The 21,868-nt window shown below is 41.3% G+C and overlaps 3 protein-coding genes across 8 annotated transcripts in view; 1 reads left to right on the forward strand and 2 right to left on the reverse strand.

Annotated features, from left to right (window-relative positions):
• The window catches only part of GABPA (GA binding protein transcription factor subunit alpha), a 29,180-nt gene extending 19,183 nt beyond the window's left edge, over positions 1-9,997 (reverse strand). The window contains exons 1-4 of one of the 3 annotated variants that reach the window (XM_037377735.1): positions 8,658-9,258; positions 6,096-6,196; positions 4,350-4,494; positions 3,388-3,472 (exon numbers count right to left, since the gene is read on the reverse strand). In XM_037377735.1, coding sequence (XP_037233632.1) covers positions 3,388-3,472; positions 4,350-4,494; positions 6,096-6,172 — 307 coding nt within the window. In that variant the 5' untranslated portion in view covers positions 6,173-6,196; positions 8,658-9,258. Of the gene's footprint in view, positions 1-3,387; positions 3,473-4,349; positions 4,495-6,095; positions 6,197-8,657; positions 9,259-9,873 lie in introns of those variants that run through there. The other 2 variants (XM_037377734.1, XM_037377736.1) reach the window with 2 other exon arrangements.
• Positions 9,998-10,075: 78 nt separating this feature from the next.
• Positions 10,076-14,260, forward strand: ATP5PF (ATP synthase peripheral stalk subunit F6). 4 transcript variants are annotated; one of them, XM_037377742.1, is made up of 4 exons: positions 10,076-10,186; positions 10,872-11,060; positions 12,285-12,409; positions 14,132-14,260. In XM_037377742.1, exons 2-4 carry the CDS (start codon positions 10,891-10,893, stop codon positions 14,158-14,160), a joined length of 324 nt encoding a protein of 107 aa, XP_037233639.1. In that variant the 5' UTR covers positions 10,076-10,186; positions 10,872-10,890; the 3' UTR covers positions 14,161-14,260. The 4 variants fall into 4 exon arrangements, with proteins under 4 accessions (XP_037233639.1, XP_037233638.1, XP_037233636.1 ...); XM_037377741.1 differs by lacking the exon at positions 10,076-10,186 and adding an exon at positions 10,286-10,398; XM_037377739.1 differs by lacking the exon at positions 10,076-10,186 and adding an exon at positions 10,339-10,471.
• Positions 14,261-14,690: 430 nt separating this feature from the next.
• JAM2 (junctional adhesion molecule 2) overlaps positions 14,691-21,868 on the reverse strand; it is a 40,015-nt gene continuing 32,837 nt past the window's right edge. Inside the window, exons 5-10 of the mRNA XM_037377737.1 lie at positions 21,592-21,797; positions 20,024-20,126; positions 18,307-18,414; positions 17,517-17,532; positions 16,556-16,589; positions 14,691-15,409 (exon numbers count right to left, since the gene is read on the reverse strand). Of these exons, the coding sequence (XP_037233634.1) occupies positions 15,377-15,409; positions 16,556-16,589; positions 17,517-17,532; positions 18,307-18,414; positions 20,024-20,126; positions 21,592-21,797 (500 nt within the window). The 3' untranslated portion in view covers positions 14,691-15,376. The remainder of the gene's footprint in view (positions 15,410-16,555; positions 16,590-17,516; positions 17,533-18,306; positions 18,415-20,023; positions 20,127-21,591; positions 21,798-21,868) is intronic.

The raw sequence follows: 21,868 nt of genomic DNA on the forward strand, positions 1-21,868 counted from the left end.
TTTTCCTCAGGGCTGTTCTCAATCCATTCTCTGCCCTTATCTTGGATTGATACTGGGGATTTCCTTAATCCATGTGCAGGACATTGCACTTGACCTTGCTGAACTTCATAAGGTTTGCACAGGCCCACCTCTCAAACCTGTCAAGGTTCCTCTGGGTGGCATCCCTTCCCTCCAGCGCATCAACCACACCACACAGCTTGGTGTCATCAGCAAACTTGCTGAGGGTGCACTCAATCCCACTGTCCATGTCACCAATGAAGATACTCAATAGCACTGATCTCAGTACAGACCCCTAAGGAACATCATTCATCACCAGTCTCCAATTGGACACTGAGCCAACAACCACAACTCCAAACACGACCATCCAGCCAATTCCTTATCCAGTGAATGGTCCACCCATCAAATCCATCTCTCTCCAGTTTAGAGACAAAGATGCTGTGTGAGACATCTTCAAATACTTCGCATGAGTCCAGGTAGATGACATCAGTCTCTCTTTCCTCATCCACCAACATGGTAACCCCGTCATAGAAGGCCACCAAATTTGTCAGGCATGATTTTCCCTTAGTGAAGCCATGTTGGCTGTCACCAATCACCTCCTTATTTCCATGTGCCTTAGCATAGTTTCCAGGACGATCTGCTCCATGATCTCACCAGGCACAGACGTGAGACTGACTGGCCTGTAGTTTCTCAGATCTTCCTTATTTCCTTTTTCAAAAATGGGGGTTACATTCCCCCTTTCCCAGTCCATGGGAACTTCACTGGACTGCCAGGACTTCTCAAATATGAGGAACATTGGCTTAGCCATGTCTTCTGCCAGTTCCCTCAGGACCTGTGGACGCATTTCATCAGGTCCCATGGACTTGTGCACCTTCAGGTTCCTTAGGTGGTCTCAAATCCAATCAACTCCTGTAACAGGTAGTTCTTTCTCGCAGTCCCTGCTTTTGACTTCTGCAACTTGAGCAGTGTGACTGGAGCATTTGCTGGTGAAGACAGAGGCAAAAAAAGTCATTGAGTACTTCAGCTTTCTCCACATCCCAGGTAACCAGGTGTCCTCTTTCCTTCCAGAGAGGGCCCCTCTTCCCTTCAGGGCTCTGTCCCATAGTACTCTGCCAAGCAGATCCCCAACGAGGCCAAAGTCTGCTCTCCTTAAGTCCAAGGTAGGAAGCTTGCTGTGCACCATCTTCACTGCCCTACGGATCTTGAACTCCACCATTTCATCATCACTGCAGCCAAGGCTACCCTTGAGCTTCACCCTCGCCACCAGTCCCTCCTTGTTGCTGAGAACCAGGGCACCTTTCCTTGTTGGCTCCTCTATCACTTGAAAAAACAAGTTATCGTCAACACATTCCAGGAGCCTCCTGGCTTGCTTATGTCCTGCTGTGTTGTTCCTCCAACAGACATCAGGGTGGCTGAAGTGCCCCACAAGAAACCAGGGCTTGTGAATGTGAGGCTGCTCCTATGTATATATTTTATACATATATATATATATATAGAGAGAGAGAGAGAGAGAGGGCCTCACCTGCTCAGTCTTCCTGGCTGAGTGGCCTGTAGCAGACCCCTGCTATCAATGTCACCCGTCCCTGCCCTCCCACTAATCCTGATGCTTAAGCTCCTGGTCAGTTCTTCATCCACCCCCAGAGGGAGCTCCACGCACTCCAGCTGGTTGTTGACACAGATAAATAAGAGCGGCAAATCCACCACAAGGATCAGCATCACCAATTACGGCTAGCTGAATGCTATATATTATACAAGTCAGGGAAAGATAAAAGTCAGTAAACTGAGAATGTTTCAATACTTCACATATACAAGAAAAATATGTGGATGGCATAAGCAGCTTCTTTCCCCCCCCCCCCCCCGGGCTCAAAGGGACACTGCAGTCAGAGTAACAAGTGCATTTTCCTGTTAGTGATCTAAATAACTTTTTATTATTTATACCATGCTGTTTGTTTTCTGATGTTCTGCCCTGCCATATTTTACTTGCCTTCAACAGACAGATTTCTTATGAGTTACTTAAGTGTCAAGTATCTTGGCCTGAAAAACACCACTGAGGATTGTTCCAAAGTTATGCAAAAGTACTTAATACGCAGGTGTTTCTTTTAAGGGGGGAAGAGAGAGAGAACAGGGAAAAAAACCCCAGACCCTGAAAGTCCTTATGCTGTATGGTCATGCACCTCAGTTTTACATTAAAGAAGAAAAAAACCCACCCAAGCCACACAGGAAGAAAGTGGAAGATAATCGAGGTATTTATCATCTGCATCCTTTTGAAAATTGAAGTCTGAGCACTGCATACTACAAGTTACTGGGCATGAAATAAATGCAGCTATTCCTGATTCCTGAAGGACATTTCTGCTGTTTTTAAAACCAAAAAGGTAGTTCAACCCTCGTTACATATGGGGAACTGAGCATTCAACCTAGCACTAGTCAACTGACACTGGGCATTAAATGCAAATCATCAGTCTTACTTAATACTGCTTAATACAAAACAGAAAGGCTTTCTTCTGTCTAATCTAAACCAAAGGCACAAAAGCATATTCCCCAAATTTTGCTAATCTGCTTTGCTAAAGTTTCCCTACTCCAATACAAACTTGTCACTCTTTGTTTGAAAATATGGCAACAAACACTTGTAGCTGTTCACAGAGCCCAACGTAAACGTTTTCTTCAGTAGAGCAGTGGCAATCCTTCCACTTGAGGCATTTGGCAGGAGCAAAGAAGAACAGAACAAAAAGCAAAACAATGAAGCTAATTCCTGAGGATTTGACAAGGGGAAATCCTGTCATACCTGATAATACAAATAAAAACTATGCATCAACAAATCCCTACCCACCTGGTTAACGGCCGTGTCACAACAGTTTACTCTGACTTCTCATCCAAAGAAAACAGACAATAGTGATCCCAGACTTTCATACTAATTTTCAGTTAGCTACATATGCTTTCATAATCTAATTGCTCATGAAGTACACAAGCTCACTCACCTCACAAAGATGAAATTGTCACCTATCTAGACAAAAATCTTTTGCCTGCTTAGATACTTGGTCTGGTATGAGTAACTACTCACCCTTAATGAAAGCCTCATACCGTAACTGTCACTACTTGACTCAGGTTTGTTTGCGTTTTGGTTTTGTTTGTTGGTTGGTTGTTTTTTCACTTAAAAATTGACACAAAGTTACTATAAAAAACCCCACAATTCAAATTGCACCAGTTCTCAAGGTTTATTTTAATTACTACTACTTATAATCACAGTACACACTGAAAGAGACATTCTGAAGCTATGTGACCATTCAGTGATTTTTCTCAATTTCACAGCTAGGAATAGTAGGGGATTGGGTTTACTCACAAGCACTCCCACAATATTAATTTGTCTGTACAACAGACAAACATAATGCTTACCTTGCCTAGATATTACTTGCACACTGAGTTGCACCGTCCCATCTGTTTTTACTCCTTGATCAAAAAGGCTTCGATCTGGGTCCAGCTTAATGACAGCAAAAAAAAATTAAAAATAGGTATTAGTCTCATTGTTATAAGAAACTTATTCTCCTTTGAACTTTAGAAAAATTTAGTGTCTGCAGCAAATTTTCTGAAGCATGCAAATATTTTTAGTACTATGCAGACATAGTACGTGACAGAAGGAATTTGATCAGAATTTGAAACTTGCCAATCTGTTCTAAGGTAGTTTCACTTACAGGGACATTTTTTAACCTAAAAAAAGCACTGCAGTACCTGGAAGTACCTTCACTTTGTGAAAAGTATCTACAGTTCCTTTTCTCAGTTTTTAACACCTTCATAAAAATTGTCTTTAAAGTAGTATTCTCCCTGTTGTTTCTGAAGAAGCCACCGATATCTGATTGTAACTACAGATAAAACATGCAGCTGACACAATGAGAAACAGTTACATTGTCTAACATGTGATGACATCTGTAAACATATGGGTTAGATTTCTTCAGTAACATTTTGCTGTCTGTGCACCTGGATAGTACAAAAACCTTCTCATTGCATTCAGATTCAAAACAAGATCAGATTCACAGAAATTCAGGCAGCAACAAATTATGTGGGCTACCTCGAGAGAAGACAGTATTATCATTGCCCTCATTCTTTCACTTGCAAGGTGGTAATTTTTTGTCTCTCTTACTCTCACCCCAGGAACCCCAAAAGTATTTTGATTTTATTCACACTGAATTAGTACGTACATATTAAATGGTCCAATAATGAACCTGACACAAAATTAAACTCTTAATTAAAATTAATATACCAAATGAAGCATGAATTCCACGAACAATGGAAGAAAGGGACAAAGTATGCAAAATGCTTCTCCATTAAGAGGTTAAATCTTTCAGAGCCTTTCAATTTACCTGGATATCTTGCAGGCAAATTTCATGTGCATCCAAGGAACACTGCAGTCTGGGTTCCAGCAACTTCTTAAGATTTCCAATTGGTTCATTGATGTCAATAGCTTGACTCACAAATTCTGCTGTGGTGTAGGTTTGCTCAACGATGCTTAAACACCAAATTAATACAACAAACCATTACCCACATGTTAATACAGTAGATATAGCAAAGCTTAAAAAAAAGTTAGAACTAAACTACATAAAAAGTAACACTGACTCCAAAATCTTAACACCATGCAGAAAAACTCTTTGCTTGAGCAGAGAGTAAATTACTAAATCTGGTCACGTTGATTTTACAGTTCTGGAACTCTTCTTTTACCCTGTCCCCATGAAAAAGCTAGGTTAAATACCAGGATTATTTTCAGATCACCACTTTCAAGAGATTAAGTCACGATTAGTATATTATGCACTATTAACTTGCATGTCGAATAAACAAATTTTATTTGCCTTGCCTAGACTGTTTTTAACTTGAGTATCTTTTAAATACAAACACAGAAACTTAACAGATAGGGAAAAAAGAAAATGTCCACTCTCATACAGAGATGTCTTTTCACCAGTAAGCACTAGGAAAAGCTTAATGCATAGAAGAGACAACCAGAAAGAACTACAGCTACATGGAGCCTTGAAGGAAACAAAATCACATTATGTTTGTCCTGCACCGAAATGATGACAGCATTGGTGCAGTCATTCAGAATCATCAATGTTATGGGACTCGTGTGTCAACAATGACCTTAGACAGTCGGTCTCTCTACATTTACCCGGAAGGAAATCAGAAAGTATACAAACATAGTCAGTTTGTAAGTAGTAAAAATATACAAGGAGCTCAGAATAAGAAGAAACAATAAGTGGTTTTGTACCAGTTCTTCAGTTCTCCAAAACAGGTTACTGAAGAGCAGGTCATCTACCAGCATCAGCTATTTCTATCCAACACAAACTGCCTCTCTGTGCTTTCAAAAACAGTTGTAAAAATTAGGAGGGAAGCATTAGGAAGAAAAAACCTAACAGGCTGAGGTAATTAAGTCAATGGATATCAGAATGGATTTGGTATCTACAGTTTCAATGGCCCCAATGAATATATATAATCAGTAGATACAGAACATCATTCCTGCTGTTAGAAACAAGTGACTCTGTAACAGTAAAGCAACAGACTGGAGAAACTAAAAGGTTAATCTCATTTACAAAAGGATACACTGAAGCTGAAAGGTTTGCAGAATGTACATGTAGACATATTCCTACAGAAATGGAAGTAGAGGAAGAGAACTGCTAAGAACATAGCAAGAGATAAACAAAACAGTTTGGGATTTAAACCAATTAAGATTGAAGAATGTGAGAGCACTATACTGGTTTCCTACAGCAGCTACAGCTCCTCGTCAAGAAAACCACTATTTAATTAGACAAGAAAAACTGAAGAGAGCACAAGCAAACCCAAGAACTTTGTTTCCACAGGTTTTTCAGCTTTGTTGCTGGATACCATCAACTGCAGTATCACAGAGATCATACTGAGCCAATTACTTCTGCCAGTTTTAAGTTATTTCTTTTGCCTACCTAGAAAACACTTATTTCATAATCATAGCCATCTCTGAAGCACTACACAATACCCAATAATAAACAAGCAAACTTAGTGTATGCAGCCACAAAACTGAAACCAATTAAACAAATGAACATATCAATTGCAGCATAATGACCCCGAAGAGCAAAGACACTACATACCTTTCTTCAGTGCATTCCTGTTTCTCAGTTCCATCAATTTCTATTTCTATCAGCTCCTCTGCCTCTCTCTTAGTCATGGCTAAAATGTCCTAAGAATAGAGCTATAAACAGAAAAGAATTTTTTTCCATAAGTCACAGACCAACAAAACTAGATCATGGCTTGTGTTCTATCAAACATTTTTTAAACCAAATACCAGGATTGCTTTTTAAAGACAAGGATTCACCTGAAAAATAAAGCCAAAAGCTAATACAGGTTTCACAAAACAGGTGAGGATACCTGTTCCTCAAACAAGTGTTCTAGGGGCAAATCCAGGACTATAAATGGACATTAGCACAGAGCCCAAAGCCTGATTTTTTTGCAGGTATCCATATTCATTTAATGTTTTTGTTATGGGCCTGCTATAGTTTTTTATGGCTGGTAGCAAAGAACTTTTGACAAACGCATATTTTGCCATCTAGATTCAGCTACGTACCACCTTCCCAGCAAGACTGAAAGATGCTGCTTACAAATTTAGAGTATTACATAAAACACTGCAACAGGAAGCTAGACAGAAGATCCATGATTTCCTCACAGGTAACTAAACTCAACAATAAACCATTTATTGATTGTTCCCATCTTTCCATCCACCCCTCTCATGGGCAATCACTTGATGATATATACATAACAAATGCATCCTGTTGAGTCCCAAACTAATGTAGTATATTAGTAATTAAAAGGAAAGCTATTCCATGGTGATATTCTCATTGGCACTGCAGATTTTCACGCCCTGTGGAACACTGGAGTCTGTTGGAACATGAATGTGAAAAAAGGAATTACAGCATTTGGTCTGTAAAGATATAGTTTGTTAATACTACCATGTTTCACTAACCATCCCATGCACCGTAACTATGAAATACATACAAAAAAGAGCTTAGTCAAATTATATTAATAGTTTATAATACATAACATCACTGACTCATAGGAAAAGAAGTAGGAAGTAGGAGTACAAAGGAAAAAAATCATAGTAGAAAAAGTAAAACATACTACTATTTAAATTTTCACAATAGTAGAGATTAGCAAGGTTTCCATCCTGGAATCATTCTTTCCAGGGAACACTCTATACAAACCCAACTGTTAGTAAAAGGGAACTTTTATTAAACTTTAAAATTTCCCAAAAGGAATAGTAACCAACTATGTTGTAGAATTGTTACAGAAAAGGTTTAAAGAAATCCAAACTACTCATCATCTCCTTCAAAACCTATTATTTAAAATTAGTTTTGAAGAAATCAAGTGCTGCATGCAATGACAATCTGTAAGGAGCTACACCAGGGCTAGACAGGAAGTAAATAGCACTTCATGAATACCTTGCCACTAGAAACTAAATCAGAATCTGTTCTGCTCACAGATCTGGCTCTGTGAAAATCCCCTAACTGCCAGGGTAGGGTCCACTGAACCTGGGAGTCCATCTCCCACATCACTGAAACTTGTATATCATCTTCACAATAAATGGGGAAGAAAGAAACACCACTTCCAAAGAATGCAGACAAGCTTAATTAAGTATCTTGAAGAACTGACACCTGCACGGTTACAGGTGATCTGGTTGACTGTTAAAAAGATATTTTTTTTAAATTACTGTTTGAGCAAAGTCCCTCACTGAAAACTCCTAAATAAGCTAACTGGTATAATAAAAAAAGGGGGAGAAATTCTCTCCTGTATTAGCAGTCAGGTTAAAAACTCAAAATAACAACAGTAAAGTTACCATTTTCTTTGTGATGAAGGGAGTTTACCAATACAGTCACAAAAGAAGTTAGGCTAGGATTCCTGTTCCTTGACGCATTCATAAGTTATTTATGGAGAAAACTGTGCACACCTACAGAAAGAACTCACCATCTTGAATGATTTCTGACAAAATAATATGCAAAGTGATGCACAGCGAGTAAATACTGTAACAGCATAGCAACTGTAGAGAATTAGGTAAGGCATTTTGAAGTCCCTATGGATTGCACTCCAAATTGGCAGCTGGACTAGTAACTGTTCACTCACTCTCCAAAGGTGGTTTGCAGTTGCATCTCGCAGGCTCTACTACATTTCTGGTTACCTGGGGGAGGCAGGAAAGGGAGGCACAGGCACAGACAGAAAGTACAGAAAAGATGATTCCACTGAGCCCAGATGTGAGAAAGGGAGATGACAGGTGGAAAGAGAAAGAATAACATCACAAAAACAAGTCTTTAACAGTTCAGAGAAACCAGGGAAAGTTACTCAGTCTTTCCTATGCTAGCATAGAAAAAGAGTCCTGATGATATAAACATTCCACATGAAGTCTAGCAAAATTTGTAGCTGCAGAATGATATGGAGATTGAAAGCATACATAGGTTCAGGCGGGACTAAAACCCTGAATGCTACTGAGAAACAAGAGAACTCAAACAGCCTGGCTTACTAGAAGGGTCAACATGGTAGCAATACTACAACAGCAGTACTTGTTTGGAAGAACACATAAGACTCTGCTTGATTTGTGGAAGGTAGCCCTACTAATTTCTGCTTGATTTTATTTTTCCTTCGACCTAAAAAGCCCTAAGACTTACCTGTTACCCAAGAAGGCATCTGACCATAACATCTGACACAGACTTCCACGAATGTGAGAGAAGAAGGTGCCTGTCAACAAAGCCTTTTTTTCCTCCCTGTACAACAGCTCAGTGCTATTCCAATACCTTACAGTCTGGCTTTTCCAATCAGGGGAGAAGCCCCATTATCCTGTTAAGATCTATCTTTTCTCTTCCCTGGAACACAAGGAATTAAGCAAGTAAGCCCATCTTCATATGGGCACGAACTCTAACAGCAGAATTGGCATTCCTTATCCTATCTAATTGTGAAGCAGGGACAGCTACAAGAGCCCATATGCATAACAGGATGATACTGAAGCCCAATCACTGGAGATACCTGTGCTCCCAAAAAGCTCCGCTGTTTGTGGAGCATTTGGTACTACCCATCCCAATTATTATTTGAATTGTAGATATCATCACAAACTAGGTAACGGAACAGACAAACTTATCTTTTACAGATCAGCTTTTATAAGTTATCAGCCACTTCAGACTGAAGGCAAAAACAACGGACCACTAAACACGGTGGAATCATGCCAGATTTCAAGCGTTTTCCCTCAAGTCAGAAAATAAACCCGAACTGGGAGAAGTGGCTGTGCAGCACGTACCTGGCCGAACACCAGGAAGCAGACTACGCACAGCACAATATAGCCTCTTACGCTTTAACCCCGAACAAGTTTTTACAAGTAGAGATAAAGTTTTTACACCCCGGAGAGAACTCACGGACCCCGGCCCGGGCTGCCTGCCTGGCCCCGCGCCGCGGCGGCCGGGCTGCACCTCCCTCCTGCCTCCGGCGCGCCGGGGCCGCCACGCTGCCTGAGGGGCCCCGCTCCGCGGCCCACCGCCGGCGCCGGCCACCGGCTCCATTCCCGCCCGCGGGGCGGCCTGAGGCCTGGCCCGGAGCAGCCGCGGCCCCTGGGGACGGGGCGACCCTGCCCGCCGGGCCGCCGCCACGGGCCCTCCCGCGGGCAGGCGGCGCCGCAGCCGGGCCGGCGGCTGGCGGCAGACCCGGGCCGGGCGAGGCCGCTCCTCCCCGCAGGCCCCGGTTCTCTCCCCCGGCTCCCCGCCCGCTTCCCCCCCTCCTCCTCCCGCGGCGCCTCGTCGTTGTTTGAACCCGAAACGGAAATGAGACCCGCGGCGCCGGGGAGAAACGGAAACAAAACACGGGCCGGGCACCCGGGCCGGGCCGCGCCGCGCTCACCCGCCGCTGCCGTCTCGCCGTCCGGCCCCGAACGGAGCGGCCGCACGACGCCTCCCGCCAGCCGCGGCCCTCGCAGCCCCAGCGGGTCCCGCCGCCGCCGCCCTGAGGAGGCCGTCGCGCGCTTGGGATTGGGCAGCGCGGGCCCAGGCGGGGAGGGCGCGCCGACACCGCCACCCCCTGCGCAGGGCGGGAACTACAGCTCCCGGCGGCCCCCGCGCGCCGCCAATCCGCGGGCGGGGCGGGGCCAGCGGCACCTGCCGCTCCCTGGCGCTTCTCCTCACCCGGAAGCGCATTGCCTACTTCCGGCGTAACGGTGGGTGGCGGGCCGTCTCCGCGCTCCCCTCTCCCCTCAGCGCCTCCCTAGTCGGCGGCTGAGTGGGGCCGCGCGGTGGGGCGGGCGCCGCTGTCCCGGGGACTCGGTGTGCGCGGCCGCGGGGCTCTGCGCTGTGGCGGCGCGGGGCCGCGCGGGCGGGGTGGCTTCCCGGCGTGCATTGCGCAGGGCGGCGGGGCGGTGACTCTCCCAAGGTGACTGGAGCTGGGCCGGGGCGGCCGCGCCGTGCGCCGTGCCCTGTGCCCTTCCTTTCCTCCCGCCGCGCCGGTGGGTGCCGGGGGGCGGCTCCGCCTCTATCAGTTTGCGTTCGGGGTATCCGCCCGGCCCCGTCGCCTGCGGGGGGTTCCTGGGGCGGGTGGGATGGAGTCGGAGCGGTAGGGCCGGCGGCCGGTGCCGCTGCTCGCTTTGGCTGGGTTAAATTTGTTGCCTTTTCTTTAAACAAGATAAGACCTGAGATGCCCTGTGTGTCCGGGCGGCGAGGTGGAACGTGTAGCAGCGCGCTCGGTGGCTGCTTGAGTTTTCATCTCGGGTTGTGTGCTGGTTTAAATATTCTTTGCAGTTTAAAGCTCAGCTCTGAACTGATTTATTTTTTTTTTTTTACTTATTTATGCATTTACGTTGTGGAAAGAGCTAACTAATTCTGTGTTTCTTTTCAACTTTTTTTAAGCTAAAACCTTAGCGTCATCATGATTCTGCATCAGATTCTTCGGCTTTCTTCAATTTTTCGCTCTGCTGTTTCCCCTCACTTGCGCAGGAACATAGGGCTTTCTGCTGTTGTCTTTAATAAGACAAAAGAGCTTGATCCAGTTCAAAAGCTCTTCTTGGACAAGATCAGAGAATACAACACAAAGAGCAAGTAAGTAAAGAAAGTTATTTTAAGGCTGATGGCAAAAGGAGGGAAAATACTGATTTTGATAAATGCTGAAATATGATAACTTTGTAGGTTGGTCTCTAAATACTTAAGGTATGCTTTCCTGCAACACTTATTGATAGTGTCACAAGTGAGAAGGCTTGTTGTTGCATACCTGACAGAAAATGTCCATTTTTTTCCCCTTAAAAAAAAAAAAGTAAAGCTCATGTAATTCTTCTTGAGGAGTTAAGGTATTCAATTTTAAGGTTTTTTTGCACACTGTGTGAACATACTAGTACGTTAATGTTTACCCATCTGTGTGCTCTGTGAGTAGGGGGTCAGGGAAAGCCCTTTTTTTTATCTGAGGAAAATGGCTGTTCTTCAGACTTGTTTCCAGAAGCTGAATGGAAATAGCCTCCAAAAGCAATTGACAATTAATGGAACTGTGAAGCTGATTCACCAAACATCTTATGTTAATAAGCAGTTCATTCAAATGGAATCTTAGATTCTTGTAAAGTTTGAATTAACTACTTAACAGGAAACTAAAACCCATAGTAATTCTGTGATATTTATTCTTGGGAAGGCAATAAGCTGCTACTTAGCTCTACTGGAGGAAGATGTGTTTCCATACCTGCAAACTAGCCTGTGTAGGGAGGCATATTTTTGGTGGCCTTACCAGTTATAAATGGTATCCGTCTTAGTACAACTGAGCATTGGTAATCTAAACAGTTACGATTTTAATTATTTTATATTTGTGTCCCAAGGAATTCCTGTCTGAATCTATATGAATGCGGGGTTCTCCGTCTCTTGGGTTTTTTGCTTGTTTAGTATTCAAAACACGTTCTCTTAAGAGCAGTTAAGCTTTACTAACCCAAGATCATTAACAGAAGTACAAATAGCAATTTTGCTAGGAAACCACACCCAAAACAGGTGAAACTAAGAGCCCTGAAAGCCTGGGTACTCACTGTAGTTTTATGTCTCAAAAGGCTAACTTTGTAGCTTGGATTTTCATCACTGATAGTAGAAAACTTGTACATTACCTTACTTATGTGTAAGGTAAGTTAGGCCCTAAGGTGTGTCATATCTTGACTTTTGGAAATATTTTAAATGGCTTGCTTTAGTTGGTTGTCAAAAAGGTTTTCAGTTCATAAATAGCCATGAAAGCGTAGTGAAACTTTCACATGAAATTACAGAACCAAGCTGTTAATCAGAACTTTTAATGGTTTTTAGGCAGGCTGGAGGGCCTGTTGATGCTGGCCCTGAATTTCAGAAAGACATGGATGAATCCCTTGCTAGACTTCAACGGTCATATGGTGGAGGGGATCTAACCAAGTTTCCAGAATTTAAATTTGAGGGTGAGTTAACATCTTACTGAATTTCTGATGGTAAAGACATGTTCACTGACCAATTTTCCTAATTAATTCCCATTTAGTTTTTATTTGGACCATTAATTTAATGTAAGATGCCCTCAGTGAATCTCCTTACTTTTACACAGCTCACATCTGATTCCATCTGAGTCCTATTTTCTTGGGGTTTTTTTGATCATTTGGCTTTCCAGTAGAGATGTGCTGATGCTTAACAAAACTTGCAGTCAGATCAGGCTATTTTCATTACACTTCACACACCCTAAAGAAATAGTCCAAACAGAAATAGAAATAGGCCAGAGCCTATTGTTACACTTTTCTCTTCCTCCCAAAGAGGTTAGCAGACTATAATTTGAAAACCAGTAGTTTATGTCATCCATACTGCAATTTGTAAATTTTGTAAGCCCACCTGGAAAGTCAGCAATTTAAGAAAATGAACATAGATCTTAACTTTGTTTCGTAAGATTACTCTTGACTAAATTTTATTAAACCTTTTTCTTCAGTTATTTGGCTATGAGTTCTGTTTAACTGCTCTGAGTTTGTGTTAGCATGTTTTTACATTACCCAGATTGATTATGACAAGAATGCTTGTGATGACTTCTTTATCAAGAATGCAAAGAAACTGCACAGGCTCTCTCTGCCTTAGGACATAAGTGTGACTTAATCTTTTTTACGGACAGCCTCATTTCTGTAGTTCTTTGTGTCTTTTGCTTGCTTATGTAAGTACAGCTCAAAGCTTGTACTGCTCACAAGCAATTTTAGCTGTAGTCAGGTTTTGTGGAGGGTAAGTTGTCTTTCTCATAAGCTGTAAGCAGCTGGTAGCTGGGATTCAGCAGTCTTTGGAAGGTGTGAGTGTATTTAGTTTACAGGGGACTGCAGGGGGGGGTGGCCTCTATTAGGAGAGGCTGGGGGTAGCCATACGTCAGAGCCCGTTCCATCTGGCTCCAAAATGGACCCCCTGCAGGACACAGCTGAGCCAGTCAATGATGCTGGTGGCGCCTCTGTCGCAGCATATTTTAAAAAGGTCAAAAATGCTGTCTCTGTTCTCAGCCCTCCAGTGGAGGGAGTCAGGGAAAGAATGAGAGCCCTTGTGCAAGGCTTGGTGGGCATCTGGCAGCCAGCCAAAGTCAAGCCACCATATTCAGTGACTTAGAATTTCCAGTTAGTCTGAGCAGAATTAATTACAATTTAGACTAGGCACACACCTAAAAATGTCCTGGGTTTTCAGTTGGATTAAGGGAGAACTTGGTGTCAGATTGTTACTGGTGCAAATAAAACAGAGTATCTGTAAAGTAGGATCTATGGGGGGGGAGCTTGGTTACTTGTTCTTATCAGAGCTGTGTTGGAAATACTAGTATCGTGTCCGGTAACATTCTAGTTGACTTCAGTTTCTTTGCCTTCCCACCTACCCTAAGTGTTGGTTAAAACTGTTTTGGTGGAACGTTACTGAGGTTCATATCTGTCTTAAACCTTATGCATAACTCCTCTAAGGTGGAAAGGTCTTGCCTCTAGTGTAGTTTATTCTTCAGCACTTCTCGCATCTAATTATACTCTGATGCAGAGTAAGTGGTGGTGTGGATTGTAATGTACAAGAGCTTGCTCTAGCTTGCCAACTTAATGTTTGGTTTTCTTTAAATAACAGATGAATTGTGGTGTTCAAGGCTGGAGTAAAAAGAGACTAATTTTCTTTTCCCTCTCCTTTTCCCCCTTCAGAGCCCAAATTTGAGGAAACTCCAAACTGATCTCTGCAGGCTGTACACCAAACAGCAGTGTACATCAATGGAGTTGCTGAGCCAGCAGCCAGTTGTAACTTAATAAATGCAGTGTTTCAGTTTGATTTCAGAGGCGTGAATAAGTTCTTGACTGTATTGTGAGCATAGTTAGCTATGATCGTCAATTCTTTGAGTGACTGAGGCACCTGAGTAGTTTCTCAACGTTAACTGCGAAACTCCTGTGCCAAGCTACATTTTAGTGCTGAGAAGTTATAACACAAACAGTGATACACCAAGAAGGAACTACTTGTTTTTCTGAGTTTGTCACATCCAGAAAACTTCTGCAAGGAAAAAAAAAAAACCAACCATGAACCCTACATGTGTAGCAGCACCCTACAGTAGTGATGGACCTGCACAGCCAAAAGCATAGGCACAAATATAGTAATTTCACACTGCATTAATGAACACACAAGTAATGAAATGTTACTCTTAACAGAAGCAACTGAAACCTGTTAATGAGATTTAAATTTCAGTAACTGAACTACTGACACAAATACTTCCAGGTTCTGAGAACTATTTATTTGTGACATTTCCAGCAGTTAGGGTCCAGATATTACAGCTCGAGTTGTACTGGCATGGGTTTTCTTCAGAATGAAATTGCATATGCAGTCTGCAGAGAGATAACTTCCTTGTGGAAGGTAAGCTGTAGACATTTTAAGTTAGACAGTAAAACACTCCTTGAGCCTCTATTACAGGAAGCTTACTGAGTTTAAGTCTGCATTTACAGGTGGCTGTGGCAATTCTAATACAATATCAAGGTACTAATATGTCAGAATTGCAGGAGAACGTGAGCCCTTGACAAAGGCGGAGACTTAAGTAGTAGAAGGAGTGGTAGCAAGGTCACCTGTGAAAGTTACATGAATATAATACATTGTTCCAAGCTGTAAGAGTGAATCCTGTATTGCTACATGTATACATGAACAAAATAAGAAGTCTTCACACAAACTGATTTGTGTATTCAATGTAGTTCTATCTTTAAGTTAAGTTTTTTGGGGGGTTGTGTTGGTTTTTTTAAAAAAAAAAAGCAATCACAGACAGGTTGACTACCTCTAAACATTGGCAGGTTCTATTTGTAGCATGTATGACGATGCGGCAACAGTATTTACAGAGTAGAGGTCAAAAGATCCCTTTGATACTTTTGTATAACAAGTAGTCATTTGATGTCCCTCACAGAGGCTGAAATCTTCTAAATAACAAAGGACTTGGTATGCTTGAAATCCTAAATGAAGCAAACAAGGTTACATAAGTAATTGTTCGAAGTTTAACCAGATTAACATTTAATGTACATTTCAGAAGAAACTAAGGCATTGAGATTAAAATGAAGCATGCCTGAAGCACTGAGAGTTAATGTTTACTCTCTTCTGGAAAGGTAAGTCTACAGAATGCACTGCTACACGGAATATAAGTAATAACCTATTAAAAAATGCAAGCATCAAGCAAACAGCTGTGTGAGCATCTGATTTGTAAGTGCCTTAATATTGATAAACAGGTACCACAGCTCTTGAAATTTGTTCCTTCCCACTCAGCAGCCAGATAGCTGGCCTCAGTAAGTTTCTTACATACACAATAGGTGAAGGAATAAGCTTATGCCATTTACGATGTTCTGTTTCAATTAAAGAAATGAGTGGTGTTCAGTGAGTTTTTAAGGCTACTAATGTAGTCTTAAACTGAAATGAAGTTGCTCCTCATTGAAGTTTTAGTTGGAGCTCCTTTTCTCTCTGCACCAATCTGAAAAGCCAGAGAAGTTGCGTGTGGTTAAAGCCCTTGAGCCCTCTCAGTGAGGAAGGGGGGGGTGGGTAGTAAAGTTCAGCTTCCCTATTTAGTCAAGCTTTTTGACCCACATTAGAGGAGTTAAGGCCTGTTCTTTGTCTTACTGCTGCCTTGGACTATGTCTTGAGTTAGTTTCCTTGGTTAACTTGTAAAAGCAAGGCAGAGTGGAAGTCTTCACAAGAAATGGCATCGTTAAGTGGACAGTATAGAGATGATATTGCCTAATAGTCTTAAGGGTGTTACCTCTTTATGTGATAGAATGAAAATAATCAGGAAGAGGGGAGAGAAAAAGAATGAAAGAAGCTAATAGAACAGGGAAAATTAGGAAGAAGTAGGTAAAAGACAACCAGGTAAAAATCTGGTTGGCATTGTAAGCAAAAATATGTCGAAGTATGGAGCAAAGTTGTATGGCACTTGAGACTGTGCAATAGGAAGCTATACATGTAAACAGAGAAAAGGTATCTCCAGGTGCTGGTGGCATGTATGGTTTGGCAGGTGTGGGTGTCTGTATGTGTGCAAAAACTTCATGGAGATCTAAGGAATTCTGAAGACATTTAAAAGTTTTTAAACACACTACTGAATGCAAAATACTTGCCTTTTCACTCGTAGATTGATAGTTGGTCTTCTTTCTGTTAACAGAGCAGGAAAGGAGCATAGGTTAAGCAGTGACTTTATCAGCACTAGTTTTCACCCTTTGAGAACCTTGTTTATGACTACATTTTTCCAGACTTCCAGCAATCCTTAGGGTTTTTTCCCCTCTTAGTAAAGATTAAAAAAAACCAAATCAAATGCTTTTATAGATAGCCATCGTTATCTCATGAACCACTGTCAAATTACCTTCCCTAGCTTGTCTTTTCAAGTATCCCAGTTATGCTTTTTGTCTAGTTCATGGCCAGTATAAATCACACAGTATTTTAAAGAAACACTTAAATGTCTCTTTAGTACGTTACTTTTTTTTTTTTAACCTGCTATAACCTAGAAGTGGTAAGATAAACTTTTAAAATAAAATAAAATAAAATTGGAGGCCAGCCTCCAATGAAGCACATATTAGCCTTGTGTGGGAGCACTAAAATAGCTTGAGCAATTCTGACTTGCTACCAAGAAGTGTAAGTGCATGAAATAAATCCATACCAAAGGAGTAGACCAGACACCCTCAGAAAGTTTCCACCAGTCATTTTTACAAAACATTTCCTGAAATAATCTGTGGGCATGGATATAAAGACAGCTCAATTTGGTTCTGATCATCTTTTGTTTAGTTTGAAGAGGAGATAAATGCATGCCTGTAGCTGAGTTAGGGGTGTAAACCAGAACTGTAAAAAGATACATCTCTGCACGTTTATCACAGTAATAATGCTCAATCCATTTTCTGACCAGCACACTCATGCTAATAAGGGAACTAGCTGGGCTGTAGATCAGGTTTATTTCAGTGTTCAAAAAAACCACTGTACAAGAATCATGTGATAAAGGCCTTTAAACAATCATCACAGTTCCTCGATCATCAAAACCATAAATGAAGTCTGCAGTGATTTGTGTACTACTTGCATGAAGATACTTACTGGGAAGAGCTTTCCTCTGAAAAAGAAAGAGAAAAAATTAGTTCAAGAACAATTTCCTTAGCTGATGTAAAATTATTTGAAATAGTTATTCACAACTTATTCAGCTCTTCAGTTTCTAGAAGGAGTTTCTGAACCAAATGTCTTTTTGGTGTAGTGAGCTTAAACAGAAAAGGATTGGGTTGCTTTCAAAGGTAAATGAACTTCCAAGTGAACGTGAACTCCAAGAGCAGCTACGTTAGCCAGTTCCTTTCGGACAGCGGGACTTCTCAGACCCCGACATCTAGCATCTCTCCTTGCCGTGCTGAACTCCACAGGCGTTAATGTAAACCCTATGGAGGGTTGCGCGGTGCCCGGCTTTTTGCAGCAATCCTTAACAGCACTTCCACCACGCCCCAGTAGAGGGAGCCAGTTAATTTAGTCTCCCCTTCATCAGCGCTAAGCCGCTCAGATCTTTAGACTAAAAGAAAACTCGCACGGCTTTCTTTGCTGCTCCCTTTCAAAGCTATAGCACAGAGGCTCCAAGGAACCAAGGTTCGGCTCGTTGGTTTCCCTAGATCGCTGTTGGGCAGGCTTATGCAACTGCACAAACATCTCCATGTCATTTGTGAAGTATCTTTTGCAGTAGAAGCTGGCAGAATAAAAATGTCTCTACAAAAAAGTTCTATTCTAATGCTCTTTAGCTTTAGTACCATGGAGTTAGAGCCTTCATGAAAAGGAGAACATGTTACAGTCAGCAGAAGTACAGTCAGTTTTTTGACACAAGGAAGAAAAGTGACTTTATTTCACTTACTTGTAAAGTAGCCCTTTTTTTGGGCATAAAATACTCCAAGGCCACACAATGCCATTACCAGAGCCACAAATACTACAGCAGCGATGATACCGCTTACATTAAGGTCATCTGTAATGATAAAACATAAGTCCAATGTTGAAAGCTGTAAAAATTTCCATTGCCTGGATTTTTTACCTAATTACTCAAGGCACCTTTTGTATCTATATGTCTTTGGCCCAAGCTGCATAAGTTAATTAGTAACACTTAGATGTAGATAAGCCTTCCAAACCCACTACTGTATCACAGCCACATTAGCAGGAGTGCTTGATACACTGCAACTGCTTAGTTGGTTAGTTAGGAAGGAATAAGGGGTCAAGGGATAAATACTCCTCATTATACCTATCCCCAAGAGGTATTATTCAAGTAATATGTCTCTAAGGGAAAATACCTTGAAATCTTTAAAAGTCTTAAAACAAGTGTTTTCATATTGTTGGTTTGCCTAAAATAACTGAAACAGCTGGCGGCAATGTCTGGTCCCAGTCCTGAAGAACTCTTCAGGTGAGTTATTTAAAATTCAATGCTTTTTCATTTTTAAACAGCATGGCTTTTAAAATTCAATACAACAAAGGCCAACAAATATTTTAGCCCAGACATCTAAAGTTAAACTCTACACTGGGCTACTGAAACATTTAGCAATTTTTATTGCGAAGATGATGACCTATGCCCTTTTCCTGATATAATCACCAAGAGCTTCAGACAATCATCCATTTTAGGAAAAACATCAACAAGCAGAAACATTTTCATAGGTTTCTGTTATATGTCCAATTGCTCATTTAGATCCTGTCTTTAAGCATACATTAATAAATGGTTAGGAATTTTACCCCCAAACCTATTAAGCTATGTTTGCTATTTCTCAACAGAGGGATTCTGTCTCAGTAGCTTGTGGAACACTTGCTCATAATCAACCAGGAATGCATTAAAAGCCATGATACAGCTATTTTCAGCCATGTTCTAAGAAAACACCAGACAATTGCTTTATGGAATACTTGGCCACAAACTTCTGTGCAGTATTTGTTAGGATTTGCTATCATCTGCTTTCCTATCACACCTGCAAGAACGAGTTTTATATTTTTCAAAAGCATTCATACATTTGGGTTATTATAGACTTTGTCCCTTCAGGCTTTGCTAAATTCTTTATTAGCTAACCAACGCTATACTGCATGTATGCTGTGCAAGTAGAAAAAAAACAGGCAGCAGGATGTTTGTTGTTTTTTTTAAATACACTGACTTCAGTGTTCCTCTGCCAAGTATAAATGAGTCCTTCCATTAAATTATGGATCTGTTACATTAAGAACCCACATGAATGCGTCTCAAAAGGAAGGCTTTTCTGGCACATTATCCCGTACATCTTCCACAAAAGGTGTGACTTTCATATGGATACTGCTGTTCTGTGAAGTTCAGTGTTTAGCAGCCTGAAGGCTGGCTACTGCAAGAATTTTAAGGTATTGAACTAGCTGCTTTTTTGTGAAAAGCAGTGAGATATGTTTGTGCTGTAGGAAAGGAATGCTTTAAGTAGCCACAGCAACTACATATAAGGAACTCATTATTCTTCCCAAAAAATACCATAATCAAACAAAAAGATGTAATTCAGTCTGGTCTTAACTTCTCGGTTGCATCATGCAATAAAATAATTCCTATTGTAAGACTGTTTTCCACCCATATTTCCTCTGACACATACCAACTTGCATTCGCTTCACTGAGCATTTCTGAGATAATCCAATTCCATTGGAGGCTTCACAGAAATACTCTCCAGTGTCATTCTTTGTAACTGTGTTAAATAGCTGTTAAGAAAGAGTCCAAAACCATTATCAGAGTGGAACAGAACTCAGAATTTCCTGTGGGATAGAAATTTTGAAATGTCAACAGGGATTTTTTGTTAGACTCAAGGGGTTTTTTTGTTTAAAAAAAAAAAAAAATCAAAGAAAGCGACAAATTCTGGTCCAATTTGACTTCATAATTCACCTCCCTAGTCACACTCCCTGGTCCTTAACTTCAGCTTCTGGTCTAAAAGGGTCTTTTAGATGGACATTTTAACTAGATGGAGTGTATCTACAAGGAGATTCTTTTTCAGTGGATCAGTACTTTCCAATAAAATGCATTTTCTTAGACATGCTCTAATTCTAGAATCCCTGAAATCAGAATATTTTGTTAATTTTACAAAAAAAAAAAAAAAACACCAAACAATTTAAAAAAAATATCATTACTACAAAAAATATTTCCCACAGAAAATTTCTGGGTTTCCCTCTGCACCCAGAAATGGTACTTTCTCTCATCTTCCAATGGAGAAATGCTGAACTGCAGTATTTATCAAATACTATTACTGTAAAAATGAAAATAAGGAAGCAAGAGATGGACAGAGAGTGACCTCATGAATTCCAGTGTTTCCGAATTTTTTTTTTAATTATTAGACTTATTAACTTTTTTCCCTTTAATATATCCCATACTTTAAAACTAAGATTTTTCAAAGTGATTAGTAATTTTGAGTAATCCACCTAATTTCCATGTGCGCTGAAAGATCCGCAGCACCTCAGAATGCTTAGTCACATTTCAGTTTCCACATTTGATCATGCACAAGAGTAGGGTGTTCCTAGAACAACTCTACTTCTGAAAAATCTCAGCTGACAATGCATTGTAAGTAGTATGTATCCTTTTTTTTAGAAGGATCAGCTAATGAGGGAGGAATGAAAAAGAGACAGCCAGTTCTGAGGGGGAAAAAACCCCAGAAAACAAACTACAACTAAACCAAAAAACCCACAAAACTCATTCACAGCCCTGACCCATTCCCACTGACTTCACAAGTACTGGACTGGAATGTGTAAATGTCACTGGATTGTACAGATTCTGGGCTTCCCTTAGTGCTGGATTCCCACTGAAATGTGTGAAGTTGCTATTTTAGTTTTAAGGTGCTGTCAAATATAACTTCTGTTGACATACTGAGGGAACATTCTCACCTGGCACAAGTTAGCCAACTGGCAAGGTGAAATTTGTCATGTATTGTCTAGATTCTGCTCATGTATCATTACTGCAGGCTTGCAACTCACCCAGTTTTCCTGTATCACTCAATGTCTCTAGCTCTGAGGCAGAAACCACCTTCTATGTTTGTTAGCACGTTTTTCAGCATGACATTGATCTCTGACAAAGACCTCGTGCATTTCTGGATTAAGATCCCTGTGCATCATTGTACTAAACAGTAAAATTTGGTCTTCATGATAAGCTAGTTATGACAGAGTTGGTTATTACACTTACCAGAGTGCCAGACTTCTTATTCATGGTGTAGGTTATGTTTGCTGCTCTAGCACTGCCTGTTCCTGTCTTTTCCAGTAAGGCAACACCATTCTTGTACCACTGGTACTCAGACGGAGGAGACCCCTCAGTCTCCTTACAGCTCAGTTGCACTACTGTTCCTGTCATTGCAGAGCTGGGTACCTCACACACCGGCGTAGTCGGAGCAACTGGACAATGAAATTGCACTTGTTACACAGTCTTATCAGTATTGTCTATATGGCAACAGTTTGACAGTCAC

Source organism: Falco rusticolus, chromosome 2, assembly GCF_015220075.1.
Source record: "Falco rusticolus isolate bFalRus1 chromosome 2, bFalRus1.pri, whole genome shotgun sequence".
In the NCBI taxonomy this organism is placed as follows: domain Eukaryota; kingdom Metazoa; phylum Chordata; class Aves; order Falconiformes; family Falconidae; genus Falco; species Falco rusticolus.